This window comes from Sorex fumeus, unplaced genomic scaffold, assembly GCF_029834395.1.
Source record: "Sorex fumeus unplaced genomic scaffold, SorFum_2.1 ptg000007l, whole genome shotgun sequence".
NCBI lineage: Eukaryota > Metazoa > Chordata > Mammalia > Eulipotyphla > Soricidae > Sorex > Sorex fumeus.
This window is the reverse complement of record NW_026606064.1, coordinates 62,285,325-62,305,827: the sequence shown is the minus strand read 5'-3', so window position 1 is coordinate 62,305,827 and position 20,503 is coordinate 62,285,325. Positions and strand designations below refer to the sequence as shown.

Here is a 20,503-nt window from a genome sequence, read left to right as displayed (position 1 = left end):
GACCCACATCCTCCACCCAGAACCTATTTAGGAAAGTGGGGATTGGGGAGAGAGTTGGGCCATACACAGGCTCAGTGACTCTGCTGTCTCTGTGCTTCGAGGATTATATGCAGTGCTAGGGATCAAACTGGGGTCAGTCCCATACAAGACCTTATGCCTTAGCCCTTCAAAACCTGTTCTTTAAGGAATTGTCGGAAGATGGTGGTTTGAGAATTCATGTCTATTCTGAATAAAAGAGATTTCTTCTTTGCCTTCAGAGTGATTCACCATCTACTTGTACTTGAAATATCTTTCTATTGTAAATTGAAGTAAAGAGGGCAGCAAGGAGTATTATACCCACTAGTATTTATATTAAAATCTGTTTCTCTGAAAGAATTTATCCCCCAAATTCAAAATGTTCTGTCTCTAGAGATCAATAAATATGTGACTTGTATAACACTTATGATCTGAACTACAATTAAGCATTCTGTTGCTTCAAGCTTTTATTTGTAATATCAGTATAACTCACACCTCTAAAGAAATGCGGGAAATGGGCACTGGTGGAGGGATGGGTATTTGATCATTGTATAATTGAAACACAAACACAAAAATTTGTAAGTCTACAACTGTACCTCATGATGTTTCACTAATAAAAATAAAAATAAAAAAAATAAAGGAATGCAGTTAAGAAACAGATGTTTATCAAACCAAAACAACAATCAGATCGCACATCACACCAGTGAGCTTGCCCCGTTTTAGATTTCTACCTACAATATATGAGGCTTAAGATTGTTTTGTATCTTCAGTGCTTGTTCTTTCCATTGTCTAAATTATAGTCACCTCTATATGGTGAGTGGAGTTCCACTGTTCTTTGCATCTATGGTTTCTCTGTGAGAGATTAACTCTAAATGTTACAGAGAACCCTATGTATGTGGTATATGACTTTTTCTCTGGCTTCTTTAAAGATTTTCTCTTGGTCGTTAACTTTCTCGACAGTCAGATTTTTGTTTCTCTTAATGTGCATTAATGTGTCTTAATGTCTTTAAGCTTGTATTACTCTTGTTTTACTTGAGCGTCTTAGCAATGTCAAGTCTTTCATCAAATTTGGAAAATGTCAGCCATTTTTTAAAATATTCTTTTTAAGTTCTTTCTTTCCTTGTTTTTCTGGAAGTTACATAATGAATATATCGGTTTGTTTGTTAGTGTGTCACAAGTCCCTAAAACTCTTTTTTCTACATTTTTTTTTCTTTTTGCTTGATGTAGCGAATTGCAATTGACCTAGAAAATAACAGAGTTCACTTACGCTGTCTTCTGTTTGATCAAATCAGCTTGGCCACCTCTGGTGAATTATGTTTGTCATTTTTCTTTTTATATCTGAAATGTCTATTTGGTTCTTTTTTATCATTTATATTTATTTGATTTATTGGTTTGGGGGCCACATCTGATGCTCAGGGATTACTGTTGGTTTGGTTTGTGCTCAGGGATAATTTCTGGCTGTGCTTAGGGAACCATATGTGATATTAAAGATTTGAAGCAAGCTCAGCCTCATGTAATGCAGGCATCTTAGTTTCCTGTGCTATCTCTTTGGCTCCATACTTTCTTTTTATTGATAGCCTCTATTTAATAAGATTATTCTCTTAGTTTACCTTAGTTCTTTGTTCATGGTTTCCTTGAACTCTTCCACATATTTGAGACAGATAAGGTCTTTTTCTAGTAAGTACAATGCCTGAGTATGCCGCAGAGCCAACTTTTATTATTTTTCATATGTATAGGCCATATATTTTTATTGTTTTTATGTTTCCCTTTTTTAAAATATATTTTAATAAGATTATAATGTGGTAAATCTGCAAATTACATTCTCCATACTCCCCAACATTGTCACTGTTATTTTATTGTTGCTGTTGTTAGCTTGATGATTTTATTTAACTTATTCTTTAATAACTACATATTTCATTATGTGTAGCCATGAAGACTCTGTTCTTTTCATTACCAAGTCACCTGGTAATTCCACAGAGATTTTCTTAAAAGCTGACACAACAACAACAAAATGTTTTAAAATTCCTATTCTTTGGGATTGGAGAGATAGTACAGCCAGTAGGGCACTTGCGTTGTACACAGCTGGCCCAGATTCAATCACCAGCACCCAGTATGGTCTCTTGAGCAATGCCAGAAGTGATCCCTGAATGCAGAGCCAAGAATAGTCCCTAAGCGCCATCAGGTATGACCCCCCCCCAAAAGAAATGACAATAATTAAATTTAAAAATTAAAACTACATTCTTTACCCTGTAGTGTATATCTCTGTGTGTGCGAATGTGTGTGTGTGTGTGTGTGTTGGGACATATTTTTAACACTTGGCCAAGTTTTCCTTAAGCTCACTTCCAGCTTATATAGACCCTCAAATCAGGATAATATAAATTCCTTAGGACTTCTTGGACTTTTTCTATATATTTTCCAATCTTTCAATTACCCAAGAAAATATAGGAGCTTTTAATAATCTTATGTCTCATTCCCCAGACTTTCTTCTAACTTTTTGTTTAGCATGTTTAATCTCAATTGCTATCCTTTGCTTCATGTGGCAAATACCAGTTCATTTTTCTCCAAATATTTAAATAGGTGACAGTCCCACCGTCAACCCTCCTCACCAAATATCAACTTCAGCTCTGGGAGAATTACCAATGGGGCCCAATATAGCGTTTAGGAATTCACCAGAGAAGCAAAACAAACAATTGTGATTCTTTGAGAATAAGGGTCAGTGCATTCATTAAGTACCTCATAGGTTCCCAGAGCAAGAATGCAGGTGCAAAGGGGTCACAGTTGGAAAAGTTGAAGAATCTATGATCTAGATGATAACATATACATCTTTAATATATGTCTGAAATCTATCCAGGAACCAAAAAGTAGCTTTTGCTTACCACTGTACATGTTAGTTTGAGAAAATAAACTTGAAGACTTGTCACAGTTGAAAGGAAACTGACAGGAAGTCATTTTTGTACAGTTTCTTCTCATGACTTCTGTAAAGACCTGAGTAGCTTTACATTTGTGAAAGATGACAATTAACTACTACCTTTTATCACCAGCTAACAATTGTTCTTGGAATTTTTTAGTACAGTATCAAAATGAGTAGATACCTGACTCAAACAGGCAGCTTCAGAACTATAGAATTATTGCAATAAAATTACTAGAACAGAATGGCTTTAGTATATGCATGCTCACTCTTCTTTAGGAAACCAAAAAATGTGTACAAACACAAGAAAAATAATGGTATAAACATTCAAAGCTTTGTGTTACATAGAAGCTTTATATCTTAGTATGAACATAATGAAAACTCAGAACTATCTATTGGAATAAAACAGAAAGCCCTTGGGCAAGGCACCTGCACCAACTTTATGCTTCAAAGAATGATTTCTTTCAGTCTTTTTTTAATGTTATTGCTTTCCTTCAGAAATAGTGAAACCTTCTGAACAGTCGGTAGCCTGAGAACTTCTCTATGAAAAAACATTTGGAAAAGTAATCAATCATATAAGTTTAATAGGTATATATAATTTTACTATTGTATTATATCTAAAAGCATATATGCAGATTTCTTTTATACAATTTTGGGATTTCTTGGGGAGGACACCTAGTGTTTCAGGGCTGAATCTGGCTCTGTGCTCAGGGATCACATGTTGAAGTGCTCAAAGAACCATATGAGGTGCCATGGATTGAACCCGGATTGGTTACATACAAGGCAAGAGCTTTTTTTGCTTTAGTATCTCTCTGGCCCTACAAGCATATATTGAAAGACAATGAAGCATTTTCTTATTTTGTTTTAAGGTAATGCTGAAAATTCATTTTTATTTCATTGTACAATAACCAATAGTTTGAAATTTTTAGACTGTAGTGAAGAATTGTGTTATTGTGTTTTCTAGTGTTTGCTTTAGTTTTCCTCTCTGGATGTTTTGGGATCAGTGGCAATCACTAATTATTACACTAAAATAAATACTCAAAGGGTCATCTAGAAAACAAGAAATTTTCTGATAATCTAGAAGTGGTATTTCTTGATAAAAAGGTTAGCAAAATGGGATCATACCAATTTTCTTTGCAAAAGATATATTTATCTGAATTTGAAAGGAAGTTATTTAACAAATCTACTTTTAGCTCTTTGAGGTTTAACATTTCAGTGGGGATTGTAAATATCTTCAAGTACCAAAAAAATAAATGGCTTTCCACATCTTGGCTATGGAATAAAAATAGAAATAATAGCTAATTTTTTCTGAAAAAGTGATCCTCTCAACCTGATTTTTTAAAAAGAAAAAACTCTTGTAAGTAATCTGAAAACTCCCTTTTCATTCCTAAGTATTGAGAACCAAAGTTCCTTTCCTGCGAAATAGTTCTACTTATGAGCCCTTAAAGAAAAACTATTTTCTTACTTTTGCTTTGCTACGACTTATTCACTCAGAATATTTCATTATATATTCCCCACTTTATTTCATATATACTTATTGGTCTCACAAAGACCTAAATCAAGTACCATTAATTCTTTTTGATTAATGAGATGGGCTGGAGTGATAGCACAGTGGAAGGGAGTTTGCCTTGCAAGCAGCCAAAATGGCTGACCCGAGTTCGATTCCTCTGCCCCTCTCGGAGAGCTCGGCAAGCTACCAAGAGTATCTCACCCGCACAGCAAAGCGTGGCAAGCTCCCCGTGACGTATTCAATATGCCAAACACAGTAACAATTGTCACAATGGAGACGTTACTGGGCCCATTCGAGCAAATTGATGAACAATGGGAGGACAGTGACAATGACAGTGATTAATAGGATTACTAGCTATCTACAATATGTGTGTTTCACATGGTGACTATTGACAAACTATTGGCAAACATATTGTAAGTGTCTAGAAGACAGATCCATGCTCCTGTAGTATTTTTTCATTATTATTAGTGAAACACCATGAGGTAGAGTTGTAGACTTATGAACTTTTGTGCTTGGGTTTTAGTTATACAATGATCGAGTACCCATCCCTCCACCAGTGCCCATTCTCCATCACCAATGATCCCAGTAGCCTTCCCACCCACTCACCCCATCCTCCCCACCCCCTCCGCCTTTGTGGCAGGGCATTCCCTTTTACTCTCTCTTTCCTTTAGGGTATTGTGGTTTGCAATAGAGGTATTGAGTGGCCATCATGTTCAGTCTATAGTCTACTTTCAGTATGCATCTCATAGTTGTTTTTATGTGATTGTCATTATATTTTAGTATAGTATAGTTTATTAGAGATAATCAAATTAAGTCAAGGTAGAATTTGTGACAGGTATTTGTTTGTTTTACTACCCTAGACACAATATAAACCATCAAAACAAAAGTCTCATTCCCCTTTTGAGATCCTACTCATTTGAATGAATGAATATAATGAATTAAAATCAATTGAGAATATTATGGAGTTGAAATTTAAAAACTGGTGGCTGGAAGGATCTCTGTATCTCAGGAAGAACAGTTTTTAAATATCATCTAGTACACATCTCCAGATCTGGCTATTGATTTGGCTGTCTTATGCCAAAGCCAAAATCCAAAAATGTCAAAAATGCTACAGTTCTTATAGGTTATCCCAGTCCTCTTCCTTATTGCAGTGATTTTTGTCTAGTTGGTCTTGTATGTGTAAACACAAAAGGGGACAGCGCTCTATCTCTCCCACCACCTGCGTTCGGTAGTCTCAGGCCGCTTCCCCCACCCTGGGGACATCAATGGCGATGGGCAGGTGAAGGAAGGAACAAGGGCCAAGTTGGTTGGTATCAGTTGCAGTTTATTCCACTCTCCTCTCCATTCTTTTCTGATTCTCCTCCTGCTTCTTCTTCCCCCATGGCACTTCATTCTCCTCCTCCATGCCCCTTCATTCTTCTTCTGATTCCGGCTCTGGATATCCCAGCTCACTCTTACAGTCTAGTTAAATCACCCAGCATGAGGGGTTAGGGTAACAATTACACATAGGTATCATCATACAATCAGCGGATGTAAGGTCTTTCCCTTAGGGGAAGCTACTTCCAGGACAGATTCTCATCCAGCAAGATGACTGGCCTAAAGGCAAATATGAGTGTGTTTCTCCTCTCCTTAGTCCAACAATCATATAAACATTTATAATATTAATCATTTTGTGTGGACACAGTAAGAGATACATTAAGTTTATAGAATTGCTCTCCTGGGGTCATCTCAATCTCAGACTACAGTGCTCAGGCCAGATTAGTCTTTTCTATCCCTAGTAGAAACCTAATTTCATCATTACTTTTTGGGTTTTTTTTTTTACTTTTTTGGGTCACACCTGGCGATGCACAGGAGTTACTCCTGGTTCTGCACTCAGGAATTATCGTTGGCAGTGCTCAGGGGACCATATGGGATGCTGGGAATTGAACCCGGGTTGGCCACATGCAAGGCAAATGCCCTACCCGCTGTGCTGTTGCTCCAGTCCCTCGTCATTACTTTTTGGATCATGACAGCATTTGTCCATGACCAAGCTCTCAACTTATAGTTGAGTATTGTGGCACTTTGGCCTGGCCCATTTTGATGCCAGGGTAGCTCACAGCTTGCCCTAGGTCCATTCAGTCCCTCGTTGGGACCCTGCTCTTGGGATGCTAGGAACTAAGGGCAACTGAGGCTTAAGTCGAGAAAGCAAATGTCCGGAAGTGAATAATATTGGAAGCCAATTAAATCCCAAGTTACAAAAGCATAATATTAACTGCCTTCCTGTATCTGTGTCTATACAAAAAGGACATTGCTTTAAACTATTCAAAAGATATAAGGAAAGGAGAAAGACAATATTTCACTCATACATATAAAATCATAGGTTTCTGAGGAATCTGACCTTACAAGTTAACAGAGTCTGATTAGGGGGAAAAGCTGATTAACTGGTTGGGGAGGAGAGCATAGGGAAGAGTTTACAGATAAACACAATGTAATGGAAGTGCCTCAGGAGCACTGTGATAAACCTGAGTTCCCTGTGGCAAGGGAAACAGGACATACCAATATCATCCTAAAATGTTTAGAGAGAGCCCGGCAAGCTACCGAGAGTATTCGATATGCCAGACACAGTAACAACAAAGTCTCCAGTGGAGACGTTACTGGGCCCGCTCGAGCAAATCGATGATCAACGGGAGGGCTTTTACCTTTACCTTTTTACATTCCAATAAACACAGAGGAATGGAGGTGCTTCAGGAGCACTGTGATGGGTATCACCCTAAAAACCTAAGCTCCCTGTGGCAGAGGAGAATGGGCATACCATTGTTATCCTACACTTGTATTTAAATATTCCTTTTATTGATGTTTCATTCTTCTTACCTTAATAATTTCTATAAGGTAATAATGAAAGGACTCAAAATGGAGCTTTTATAAAATGGCTTTCAGAAAATACCTTTGCTAACATTCTACTGTAAAAAAGACAACAGGTTTAAGAAAGAGATTTTTGTTCTGGTTTTTGGAGGGATTTGGGGGGGTTGCTGTTGTTGTTTTTATTGTTATGGAGCCACATATCACAAAGCTTGGGAGCCACTAAGGCCACTCAAGGCCATGCTCAGAAGTCATGCAACACTAGTCCCTTAGGGCTTGAACATGAAAGGTGTATGCTCCACCATGTTACATAACTGATCTCCCACCCAACCCCCCAGTGTCTTTGACTCAAGAAAGTATTGTAAAATTCAGCTGCTTGCTTTTGGGGCCAATTTTGAAACATACTGAAAAGAACCTCGTCTGACATAAAACTATCCATTTGTTGGCCTCAAATGCAAGATATTTCTTCTGCTATTGGTTGTTTTCAATTCCAACTAGAAAAGTGACCTATTTTAGAATTTTACTTTCTGAGCGTTAGGTTCACTTTCACATTTTGATATGTTGCTCTTCCAGGGTTTTGAAGGTGTTTCTCTCACGAACAGCTCAACGAATTCCCTATATGACTGGTGGACGAGTCATGAGGATGCTAGCAGTGATACTCTTGGTAGTATTTTGGTTTCTTGTTGGCTGGACATCATCTGTTTGCCAGAATTTGGAGAGACAAATGTCACTTATTGGCCAAGGGCAAACATCTGATCACCTCATCTTCAATATGTGCCTCATTGAACGCTGGGATTACATGACAGCAGTTGGTATGTTTTTCCTCTTTTCTATGATTGTTCTGTTCTTTTTCTGGTAAAATGGGCTTTTCTGGAAGTTTTGCCAGCCATTACTATGGAGCCTAGAACAAATTATACCTAATGTGGTTTGGGTAAAACAGCATTATGAAAATCACTGTAAAGACATGTGGAATGTAAACTTTTTGAGGAAGTTTTTATTCTTTTTCAAAGGTATGTCACTTTGTTAAGAAAATCAGAAAGGAGAAATTAATTTGAATATCACATTCTTTATACAAGCCAGCTTTCTGTATTCTCACTTCCTAGCATGCCCCCATTCTATGAACAATCCCCGTTCTCTTGACATTTTCTTTAGTTGTGAGAAAAAGAAAACTTTCTGGTGTCTTTAAACTAGTATATTTCCTAAAAATTTCAGAGTTGGTATGTCGGACACTGTAATTATTTTTTCTACACAATCTCTAATCTTATTTCTAAAGATAATTTGCTAGGAATTCTCTGAAGATCTATTATTACACAGAAACGAAGCCATGCTTCATAAGGGTAGTGTAAGTAATGTGACTAAGAAATTGGAGAACTTGGAAGAACCATACGATGACTTGGGTTAAAAGCACAAATTATTTTTCCTGGCACTTCAGGATTTTTGTATTTTTTAACCTATTACGAAGAATTGGAGGGAAGGGCACTCCCAGAACTGCTTTGGAGTCACCAGACTATATCTTATGGAGTTATACTCCCCATTCTTCATTGATAACCAAATAATCAAGGCATTTGGTCTTCTGCACCTGTGCCTGACTGTCCTTGCCAGGGCCCCTTGGGGGGGGGGGGGTTGAGTTTCCATCCCCTCCCCAAGCAGAGCCCCGGCAGCCTAAGACCTCCAGAACCAGCCACAGCCATGCTTAAGTCCTCTTATTGTCTAGATCTCACTCTTGGAGAACCCAACAGGCTACCGAGTATCCTGCCCGCACGGGAGAGTCTGGCAAGCTCGATATGGCATATTCAATATGTCAAAACCCAGTAACAATGATGTGTCTCATTTCCCTGACCCTCAAGGAGCCTCCAATGTGGCACTTAATAAAATCTCAGGGCTAGGATGAATGGAGATGTTACTGGTGCCTGCTTGAGGAAATCAATGAACAACAGGATGACAGTGATACAGTGATTTGGTCTAGAGATTAAACCATTTCTGAAGCCCCCAATTTAGCTTTGGTTTATTTTTTAATAGAAATCCATATAATTTTTCTGTGATTAAAATTAGGATATTTTTAACTAAGTCTCCAAAGATAAAAAAGCAAAGGGCAGAAAATGAAAACAACTTTGTTGTTTAATTGTTTCTATTCCCCTTGGGAAACCACAGAAAAATCTTGACTTCATAGGACTATACACACATACACACACACACACACACACATACACACACACACAGAGGGCCAGGGAGATGGCTCAAAGGACTAGAGTACATATTTTGTATGTGGGAGTTCCAGATTCCCAAAGAAAACACAGTCCCCTGAATACCAACAGGAATGACCCCAGAGCACTGCCAGTTTTAGCCCCACCTCCAAACAAATAAGTGCATGACTTTCTTTTCATTATTTTTGGAGAGCAACTGTGATCACACCCAGCTGTGCTCAGAGATCATTCTTGCTGGTACTTAGGGGACTGTATGCAGTTTTGGATTTTGACCCTGGGGGTCTGCCACATGCAGAGCAAAGCATCTGTATAGTCTCTCCAACCCTATTTTTTGTATTGACCATATTTGGTCATTGTTGGTCAAATAGTCATATTTAGTATTTTGTTAGAAGCTATGAAGTTTATATTTAGTCTACAATTTAAATAAAACACTGCTTCTCTAGGCAAAGTATTTTAAGAATTTTATATACCTAGTAAAAGGTAAAGGTAAAGGTAAAGGCCCTCCCGTTGATCGTCGATTTGCTCGAGCGGGCCCAGTAACGTCTCCATTGGAGACTTTGTTGTTACTGTGTCTGGCATATCAAATACTCTCGGTAGCTTGCTGGGCTCTCCGAGAGGGGCGGAGGAATCGAACTCGGGTCGGCCACATTGGCCGCTTGTAAGGCGAACGCCCTACCCTCTGTGCTATTTGCAATAATAAAGCAATTGACAATAGAGAGGGAATGTTAATAATGATTATGATTAAAAATTCTATGTATTTGTAGAACAAATCATTATACTTTGATTAATACCAAAGGAAGCTATCAGTCGATCCATAGCTGTAGATATTGAGATCATCATCTGAAAATAAAGCATTAACTAAAGCAAGTAGCAATTCTGATTCTTTAGGTATAAGAATTAAACAAATTACATCATAAAGGAAAACTTTACCAAGATTTGTATGTCATTCAATCTAGGTATAGCCAAACTTGGAAAATACAATTACCTAAAGTGCCATGAAAAATGCCACTTATTTCTTTTTAGTACAAATGGCATAATGCTCATGCTCTCAAGTGGGAATAAAGAAAGTACAGTCTACTTGCTTGACATTTTTTTTTATTTTGTATAGATTGGTTTTCAGGTGTATTTGAGACCTGTTACAGTTTTAATTTTTAGGACTGGAGAGAAATAACTGATTCATGAAGTGTATGTCTTGCATGCTGGAGACTTGGGTTAGACCCAGCACTGTCTGATTCCCAGAGCACAGACAGGCTGAGCTCAGGGCTGGGAGTAGCTCCTTGAGTACTCCTGGATAGGTCCCCAAACAGATATTTTATTTTTCATGTTGAAGATCATACTTACGTTCTCTATAAGGTAAAGGTAAAGGTAAAGGCCCTCCCATTGATCATCGATTTGCTCGAGCGGGCCCAGTAACGTCTCCATTGGAGACTTTGTTGTTACTGTGTCTGGCATATCGAATACTCTCGGTAGCTTGCTGGGCTCTCCGAGAGGGGTGGAGGAATTGAACTCGGGTCGGCCATGTTGGCTGCGTGCAAGGCAGACGCCCTACCCGCTGTGCTATCGCACGTTCTCTATATAAAAGAGAAAAGGGATATATATGTATAAATTTACATTTATATGATACTAATCTGGTATTTGTTTTATATCAACTTTGTTATAAGAATTTTACACAATAAGAGCCATTGAGTAGCTACAATTTCTGTTACTGTGAGTCTTATTGGTTTATATAAATAAAATATGGTTTTTTAAAACTATGAAAAAGAAAATCTCAGTGATAAGAATTCTTAAACTATAGTTTTAATAAAGGAAGAAATCAATTTGGATGAAAGCCTAAGAATCTTTACAAAAGTTGTTTGAGTCATTGATATTATTTAGATTATTGGAAATAAGTGTACATAATAATTTCTTAATTTTAATACTAATTCAGTAATGGTGGATGGAGGTGAGTGGTAATTATATGAAATAAGAAGGAAATGCCTAACTCGGAATGAGACATGTTAGAATTCATTGTGTTCTGGGTTTGAGTTCTCACCCAGCAGTACTTGAGGAAAGATGTGGACCCAAGGATCAAACCCAGGGCTTCTACATGAAAAGCTTGTGCTGCAGCCCTTTGAGCTATCTCTCCAGCTAGAATATGTGAAGTACTGTTTGTTGTGAGTCTGAAAAGGACTTTGGGGGCTGGAGCAATAGCACAGCAGGTAGGGCGTTTGCCTTGCACCTGGCCGATCTGGGTTCGATTCCCAGTATCCCATATGGTTCCCCAAGCACCGCCAGGAGTGATTCCTGAGTGCAGAGCCAGGAGTAACCCCTGAGCATCGACTGGGTGTGACCCAAAAAGAAAAAAAAAAGAAAAGGAATTTAGAGAAACAAGAATGTTAGATGATGAATCAGCAAGGTGACTCTAAAATGCTTTTAGAATACATACTTTTAGTGAGAGTTATCAAATTCAGGGCCTTTAGGGTTGGAATTTTTTTCCTTTAAATATTGTTTAGTTTTCATTTGGAGATGATTTCCTGTCTTTGTGATTTTTTTTTTAAGTGGAGAAAGACATAGTGCAGTGTCTTTCAAGGTGTGGTTTGAAGCGAGTAGCGACAGAAGCCCCTGGGGATATGTTAGAAAGGGAAGATTCTTCAACCTGTCTCCCAGTTTCCTTCATCAGACACCAGGAGAGTGGGGCTTACCCAGAAACCTTCAAGCAGTCTTTGATGTGACCAGGCCCTTTAGGCGATTTTGATATTACTCTAAACCATAGAACTGCTAGTTTGTAAGTCTGTAACTGTACCCCACGGTGATTCACCAATAAAAAATTTTAAAATAAAAATAAACCATAGAACCACTAACTTGACATACTCACATAAACTTAGTATTATGATTACTAACCATAGTTGTGCTTTTAGCATAGCAATCTTACTGTTTCTCTGGTCAATTGCTAGCACACTCTTTGCAACAACTATGTCAAATCTTGTTTCCTGTCTTCATATCTTCAAGCTAGCCTTGTTTTTCTTTTCTCTTAGTTGACTTATATTTGAAACATGGACTAGGAACCATCAGATCGACGTGTCTTCCAATTATTACCTACTTGTCTTTCCACATACACACATGTTTATGCATATATTATCCAGTATTCATATATCAATTTTCATATATATATACTTTTCCTGCCCATTCATTTCCCCCTTATGTTATCTAAGCTAACACCTGTGCCACATTCATCTAACTTGACCCTTTTGTGTCCAGTGACCTTTTATGACCTTTATGTTATCTAAAACTCCTTTACTTCCCACCAAAATGATTCATTGTCAAATTTTCTATTTTGACTATGACTTTCTCTTCTAGTTTATTTTTTAACTGCTTCCTCTATAATAGCTCATTAGTATCAATAGACTATTTTTATTATGATTTACTGCCACTGAATTATACTTTTCTCCAGAGAACACATTTTACCAGGTAATAAATCTGTCCAATATAAATAATAGAACTATGGAAAATGTGTGCATTAAATGCTTAATAATGTTGGTAAAGGAGAAATAGAGGACTAAAGAAAAAGCCAAGCTCACATCTCAACCCTGAGGTAGGCAATATAAGAGAAAATAAAGACCCACATTTCAAAAGGGCTACAGGGAATGTCGTGTGCTGATCACTAACCAGGTCAGTATTATGGAAGAGATAAAGAGAAGCTGAGAGTAGTGACTGATTATGCTGACAGGATCAAGGTCATTGTTTTCAGAATAAGGTGAAAAAGCAGGGCTAGTGTAAAATCTGAGCATGCCGAAGGTTGTGTGTTCACAGGGTCTCTGGACCAATCTATCTTACCACCCACATTCAGTGCTCTTGAGCCATTGTGTGTGGCCTGGATCAGGACGGCTGTTGGCCAAGGGCAAATGAAGGAAGAAATGAGGGCCAGGCTGTTCAATATCACTTGTAGTTTATTCCAATCCTCTTCACTCCTGTCTCTCCTCTGCCTCCTTCTCTCCTGGGCCCCAATCTGGAACCTCTTCTCCTTCTGGCTCTGATTCTGGATCTCTGGAGCCTGAGCTCTCTCACTTCTGACTCTGCTCTTCCAAGCTTACAGTCTTAGTTTACATAGCAATCATGTAAGGCGGTGACACAAAGGTGGGTTCAGCATGACAAATCAACAATGAGAGGTAAGACCACTCTTCCAGGAGATTAACTCAAGGATAAATCTCATCTAAAGAGATTACTCTGGATTACTAGGAGATCTGCTCAAGGGTGTGTTCTTCCCTCAGCTAGTAATCTACTTAAGTAGTTGTAGTAAATCTACTTCTAGTATTTCTAGCAATGTCATTCTGTATGAGTGCAGTAAGAGATATAAACTTACAGTTTGGTTCTTTCTGAGAACATCTCACTATACATTCTGCAGTCCTCAGGCCAGGTTAGTCTTCCTAGCCCCAGCAGGGTCCTAGTCTCGTTGTTACTTACTTTTGGATCATGACAGCATTTGTCCATGATCATGCACTCAACTTATAATTGAGTATCATGGTGCTTTGGCCCGGTCCGTTTCAATGCCAGGGTAGCTCACAGCTTTCCCTGGGTCCATTCAGTCCCTCATTGGAACCCTGATTTTGGGGTGCTAGGAACTAAGGGCAACTGAGTCAAGAAAGCAGATGCCCAGGAGTAAATATTATTCGGAGTCAATCAACTCCCAAGTTACAAAGCATAATATTAACTGTCTTCCTGTGTTCATACAGAAAGGACATTGCTTACAATACAAATTCAGTGTCCTTAGAAGGATCTGACCTTACAAGCTAAAAGAATCTGATTAGGGAGAAAAGGTGATTAATTGGCTGGGGAGGAGAGCACAGAGAAGATTTTCCAGATAAACAGAGGAATGGGAGTGACTCGGGAGCACTGGGATAGGTGTGACTGACAAACCTAAGCTACCTGAGGAAGGACAAAGCAGTGTTATCCTACAGGCAGAGACACAGGAGCTAAAACAATATTCCAAAACCTGTTGAGACAATGTAAGGGTTTTCAAGAAAATGTAATTAGAGGTATTTAATGTTTGGTATTTAATGACCAAAAGGTAAGAGGAAGTTAAATGTTTTTGTTGTTGTTGTTTGGTTGGTTTTGGTTTTGGTTGTGTTGTTTTTGTTATCTCCTAGTCATTGTTTTGCCCTATCAACCACTGGAGCACCATAGATCTGATAATGCACTTTTCTTGAAGAGACATAGTTGTCTAAAGAAATGCCAGGGCATGGTAGTTGGAGGGATACTACAGCAGGTAGGGGACTTGTCTTGCATGCAACCAACCTGGGTTCCTTCCCTGGTACCCAATATGACCATCCAAGCTCTCCATCAGTCATCTCTGAGTTTAGAGCCAGGAGTAAGCCTTTAGCACTGCAGTGTGTGGCCCCAAAAACAAGCAAACAAACAAGTCAGGACATTATTTAACAACAACAGACATTTGAAATTTAGTCTATCTTGAAAAAAATAAGACATATGATTGCTTTAATTTTTTATATTACCTCATGACATGGTCACAGTCATGGTCCTCCCATTATTCATCGATTTGCTCGAGTGGGCCCAGTAACGTCTCCATCCTGAGAACTGTTTTTACTGTGTTTGGCATATTGAATACGTCACGGGCCGCTTGCCAGGCTTTGCCGTGCAGATTACCTCATGACAACTTCCTTTATTTTTCACCATATTATAATTTTATTTATTTATCTTTATCTTTAAGTTAAAAATACTTAACATATGAAATTAGTTTGGAAAAGGAAAAAATGTTTTAGTATGTTGAACAACTTGTCTAGTGGATCAGGTAAGTTGTGGATCAGGCAATGTATCCAAAAAAATCTCTTTCAATACAAAATAAAGTACTTTGACTATAATGATAGTTTTGTCATTGAAGTAGAATTCTGGTTAGAAATATAGGTCATAAATGCAGAGAATGAGTCCATTCTGTCTTTGCTTACAGCACAGGGCTGTTCCAGCATTGCTTAGATAAGTGATTTTCCTCAAGTATTTCACACTGAGGAAACAGGAATAGAAAAGAACTTGGAAAACCTCCAAATTTCTGAGGAAGATTTTTTGTACAATATAAGGAATAAAAGTAAAGTTCAGAATCACCTTGTAGTTTATTTCTCTTTACAACTTTCAATAATGATTGTCCTGCTTAAAACACTGTGAAGTAAACTTTAAAGAAAATATTGCAACCCTAACATGATGAAATCAAATGTCCAGTGTAGGAAATATCTTATAGGCCCAATAGTATTTCCTTTAAACTGACTTTGTTATCTAAATTTGGATCACCCCAAATATTTCTAGATTAGTCTTGAATTCCTGCAAAGACCTAAAATGCCATAATTCTTTGAAAATCATCTACCTCTATAGTCAAAATAATACCATGCTATTTGAACTTTTCACCAGCACGTTCAATTTTTCTAAGTAATGTTTAAATAGATCTGTTATATTTCACTGACTGCAAAAGGAAGAATTCTTTCATTTGCTCACCCTTCTTTTTTCTCCCAAACTTGTAGCTATATATTCCTCTGCAGCATTGCCAAAATGGTTCCCACAATGTCCCCATAGACCTAGCAAGTTTCTGTCATTTGTAAGTAATTAACTTGCTGTGCTAAACACACACACACACACACACACACACACACACACACACACACACACACACACGTGAAACGAAAAGCTCAGTTCCCTTTATCAGGTAGCATGTTCTATGGTCAGGATTAGACCAGAGAGGAAACTGATGAAAACTAATAATCCAGGAATTAGTCTTTGTTCTCAATTTTATTTTAATGATGAAACTGTATTTTTTAAATTTGGGCCATGTTTTTGAGCAAGTTCTATAAAGTCGATTAGTAGTTCTCTCCTCTTTGATAAACTTCTGTCTTCTACTTTCAAAATCAGAAATGGTTGAAATCTGGCATGGAAAATCAGAATTATCATTTTTTATTAGTGAATCAACGTGGGGTACAGTTACAAACTTATGAAGTTTCATGTTTGTATTACAGTTATACAATGATTTGTTTATCCTTCCCTCCACTAGTGCCCATTCTTCCCTACCAATGTTCCCAGCATCCCTCCCACCACCACCACCCCACCCAGTCTCAGCGGAAGGGCATTCCCTTTTATTCTCTCTCTTTTTGGGTGTTGTGGTTTGCAATAGAGGTATTGAGCGGACGTTGTATTTTGGTCTATAGTTGACTTTCCACAACGCATCTTTCAACTCGAATGGGTCCTCCCAACATCCTTTACTTGGTGTTCCCTTCTCTCTCTGAGCTGTCTTTTCCCCCAGTATGTGAGACCGGTTTCCAAGCTGTGGAGCAGACCTCCTGGTCCTTATCTCTACTACTCTTGGGTGTTAGTCTCCCATTCTGTTACTTTATATTCCACAGATGAGTGCAATCTAAAGTGTTACGTTTTTTAAATGTTAGGGCATTTAAAATAATGAAGTAGAATAAAACTGATTTGCTTTTTAATTTTTAAGCTTATTTTTATTTTCTTACTAATTTCCTGAATTACATGCAAAATAAAGAGATAGGATTGAGGAAAAAGTTCTCCTAAAATAATAGAAAATAACAATAAGTACCCAAATTTAGGGGCCGATGAGATGGGACTGCTTGTAGGGCATTTATGTTGCATGTGAATGACCCAGGTTCAATCCCTGGCATCCAATATGGTCACCTGAGTATCATCAGAAGTAATTCCTGAGTGAGAAGCCAGGAGTAACCCCTGAGCATCACCAGGTGTGGCCCAAAACGAAGAGAAAATTTTTAAAATTCCTGCTAATTTTGAAAAGTGTTGATTGTAGAATTAACATAGTTTTTTCCCCCTAAATATAGACATTTTTATTTATTTATATATTTATTGGTAACTTGGTAGTCCATTATTCATGTGAGGATTTTACACAATAGCATTAAAATTTGTCATGATTAGAAGTTTAAACTTCAGAGCCAGAGAGACAGTGTAGAAGGCAGGGCAGTGAGTAAGCCCTTTGCACCACAAACAAAAAAAGATGTTTCAACTTGAGAATTCATTCCTTATTAGTACACTTGGACAGATGAATATAATTTAATTTTCATGTCCCAATTAACTTTTATTATTGTACCTTAGAATCAGGAAGACCTCTTGAATTGAGCTTGCTGGTAAGATCTTTTATTATAGACCACCTGCTAGGATTGGAGCTCGTTGGCAAAATTCTTCAATATGGACCTTCCATATTTGGAATACATAAACTTATTGGCCACAGTGGTGGTATAGTTCATTCTTTGACAGTTAATTTCTAACTACATTTTTGATCATTTACTCAACATGATAACATGTTAACAGTAGCCAAGATGAATTACAGTAAGTGGATAGATTCACACATTACCTAAAAAAAAAAATTACAGAAAAGTGATAAATGGTAATATCAGATAAAGGTAGATTTACACTTCATGGCTAAATCTGTGCAGATCTAGGCAAGTCCTGAAATTTTTTCTTGATTTCTTCCAGAATAGGGTTTTGATAATCTGATGTAACTTAAAAGGTGCATAATTGAAAATAAAATTACTCTGCTGCTTTCTCTAACCTAGCACAGGAACTTATACATAAAATTCTATCCAGGCTTTGGTTTATCTATATTATTATTATTCTCTATATCCTTCTATATAGCTGATATGAGTAAATGCTTCTCAGCTTCAGTTTTATAAACTCATTATATTCCCTACAGATCACCCTTCTATAATTAAGAGCTTCTTGCATCTTCTTCATGATTATGACAAGTTCACCAGATACATATGATATATTTGGTTATAAAACTCCATAGTGATTTACCATCCCTTAAGTGTTTATCTTATTTAGTAGGATTAAATAAAAATATATAGAAAAATCTAAACCATAGTAAAACATAATAGACTTGGGTTTACATTCCAGTTGGGATTTTTAAAATATTTGTGTACCTTCAAAGGATTCCAACATTGATACCCCACTATTCAAAACTATGAATTCATTTCTATGAATTTCACATGGAGTATTTTTACAACAGAAAACAGACTTTGCCCTTATCAACTTCATTGGCGTGCGTACCCTTTGTTCCTCTCCTTCCTGGTATATTTTAAACACAAAAAAAAAACAGACAATGTGTTCAGTAATTAGTTGTATGCCAACGATTAGAAGAAACTGAGAAGAATACATTCACTCTCTTACTGAGTTATATAGGGAAATTCTAAATTAGAAATTGTTTCTAAGAATTTAAAGACTTAATTACCGTAGAAAATTGTGCTACATTATGACAGGTGAAATGTGATACAAGCACCACTCAGTCAGCATTGAGAAAATAGAGTAGCTTTCTCTTCATCTAACTTATATTAATGTTAATGATTTAGATATATCTTCCTTTTATTCTAATGTACCTGTGCCTTCATCCACATTGCAACATCTGTATAAAATGAATGGCAAAAAGAAAAGAAAATGGCACAAAAGGATAAATTAAAAATAATATAATCCATCATTTCTCTTTGCCTACAACATCAATTTTCAGTGTATTTTAAAATTTCAATAAAAAGATAAAAGCCGATCCCAAGGATCTTACTAGGGCCAGAAGCTTATATAATATATTTGAAGATCTTGCTTGAATGTTTCTATAATAATTGAAGTGGGATTGATTTCTTGTTTATTTATACCCTACCTATTCTGAAAAGAATTCTTTTACTTATTTGAAGAGTAGTTATTTTAATGATCCTAAAGAAGAGAGAAAATTACATCGATTTATTTTGTGCCTTAATTTTATACTTAAGTATGTTTTTTCCCTACTGAATGTTAAATTCTATGATATGAGGGCCTAGAGCGATATAGCACAGTGAGTAGAGTGTTTGCTTTGCACATGGCCAACCTGGGTTCGATCCCTGACACCCCACGTGGTTTCCAGGGCCCACCAAGAGTGATTCCTGAGCATTGCTGAGTGTGATTCTAAAACCAAAACGTAATTTTTAAATTATGAATCTGATATGAATGGATATTATCTTGAGAAATATGAAATAAAAGTAATTAAGACATCTCTAGTAAACCACAATGTATTCTAAGGAGTCCCCTTATAGAAGCCTAGTATTAGAAAGAGGGAAAAACACTTAGAATAAACTGCTTTATTTTGGTTGCTTATATAGATACATCTATTGTTTTTCCCCCTGAATTCTAAGGACTCTAGTACTTTACATAAGAAGCTGCTCATCCATTTAGAGTGTACATTTCATTGTGATCTCATAGTCCACCAGTTCTGATTGCTACAATAAGCATAAATTTAAGCAATAAGGAAGAGATTCTTTATTCCTCACAACAGTGTCATAATTGTCATTGTCACAAAAATCCTTTTTAGTGGTCAGACAATGTCCTGCACTAAGCCTATATTCAAAAATTATCTCTAGGTGCTGGAGAAATAGCACAGCAGGTAGGGCATTTGCCTTGCATGCGGCAGACCCAAGTTCGATTCCCAGCATCCCATATGTCCCCCAAGCACCGCCAGGAGTAATTCCTGAGTGCAGAGCCTGGAGTAACCCCTGAGCATTGCCGGATGTGACCCCAAAGCAATATATATATATAATACATAGATTATATATTATATTAATATATAATATATTATATGTAATATATAATATATTATTATATTATATATCCAAAGATTTTATATGCTATAAATTTAACAAGCACATTAACATTTCTTTAACTTCCAAAACAGATAATGGGACAAAAGAATAAGGTGGAGACGTATTATAAGTTATCATTTCTCTTTACCTATAACATCAATACATAACGACACCCGAAAAAAAATTTAATTTATATAGAGGTATAATTTCTTCTCCGGTCATTCTAGAATGAGTGGTCAATCTTGTCTTTCAAAAAATGTCATCTTCTGGAGAGTCCAAGCACACCTGTGCGCCTTTCAGAAAGGATTGGAACTTTAATTACATCTTGTGAATGGCAATAGATAACCCTAGTTCTAACTCCTGCCCCAAACAGCACTCAGGCAAATGATAGGGAGGGAGAAAAGAAAGGAACATTCCCAGAAGGTCTTCT

General features: G+C 37.2%; 1 protein-coding gene across 1 annotated transcript in view; it reads left to right on the top strand.

Annotated features, from left to right (window-relative positions):
* Nucleotides 1-20,503, top strand: part of GPR158 (G protein-coupled receptor 158) — a 346,381-nt gene that overhangs the window by 303,104 nt on the left and 22,774 nt on the right. Inside the window, exon 7 of the mRNA XM_056131077.1 lies at nucleotides 7,845-8,083. Coding sequence (XP_055987052.1) covers nucleotides 7,845-8,083 — 239 coding nt within the window. The remainder of the gene's footprint in view (nucleotides 1-7,844; nucleotides 8,084-20,503) is intronic.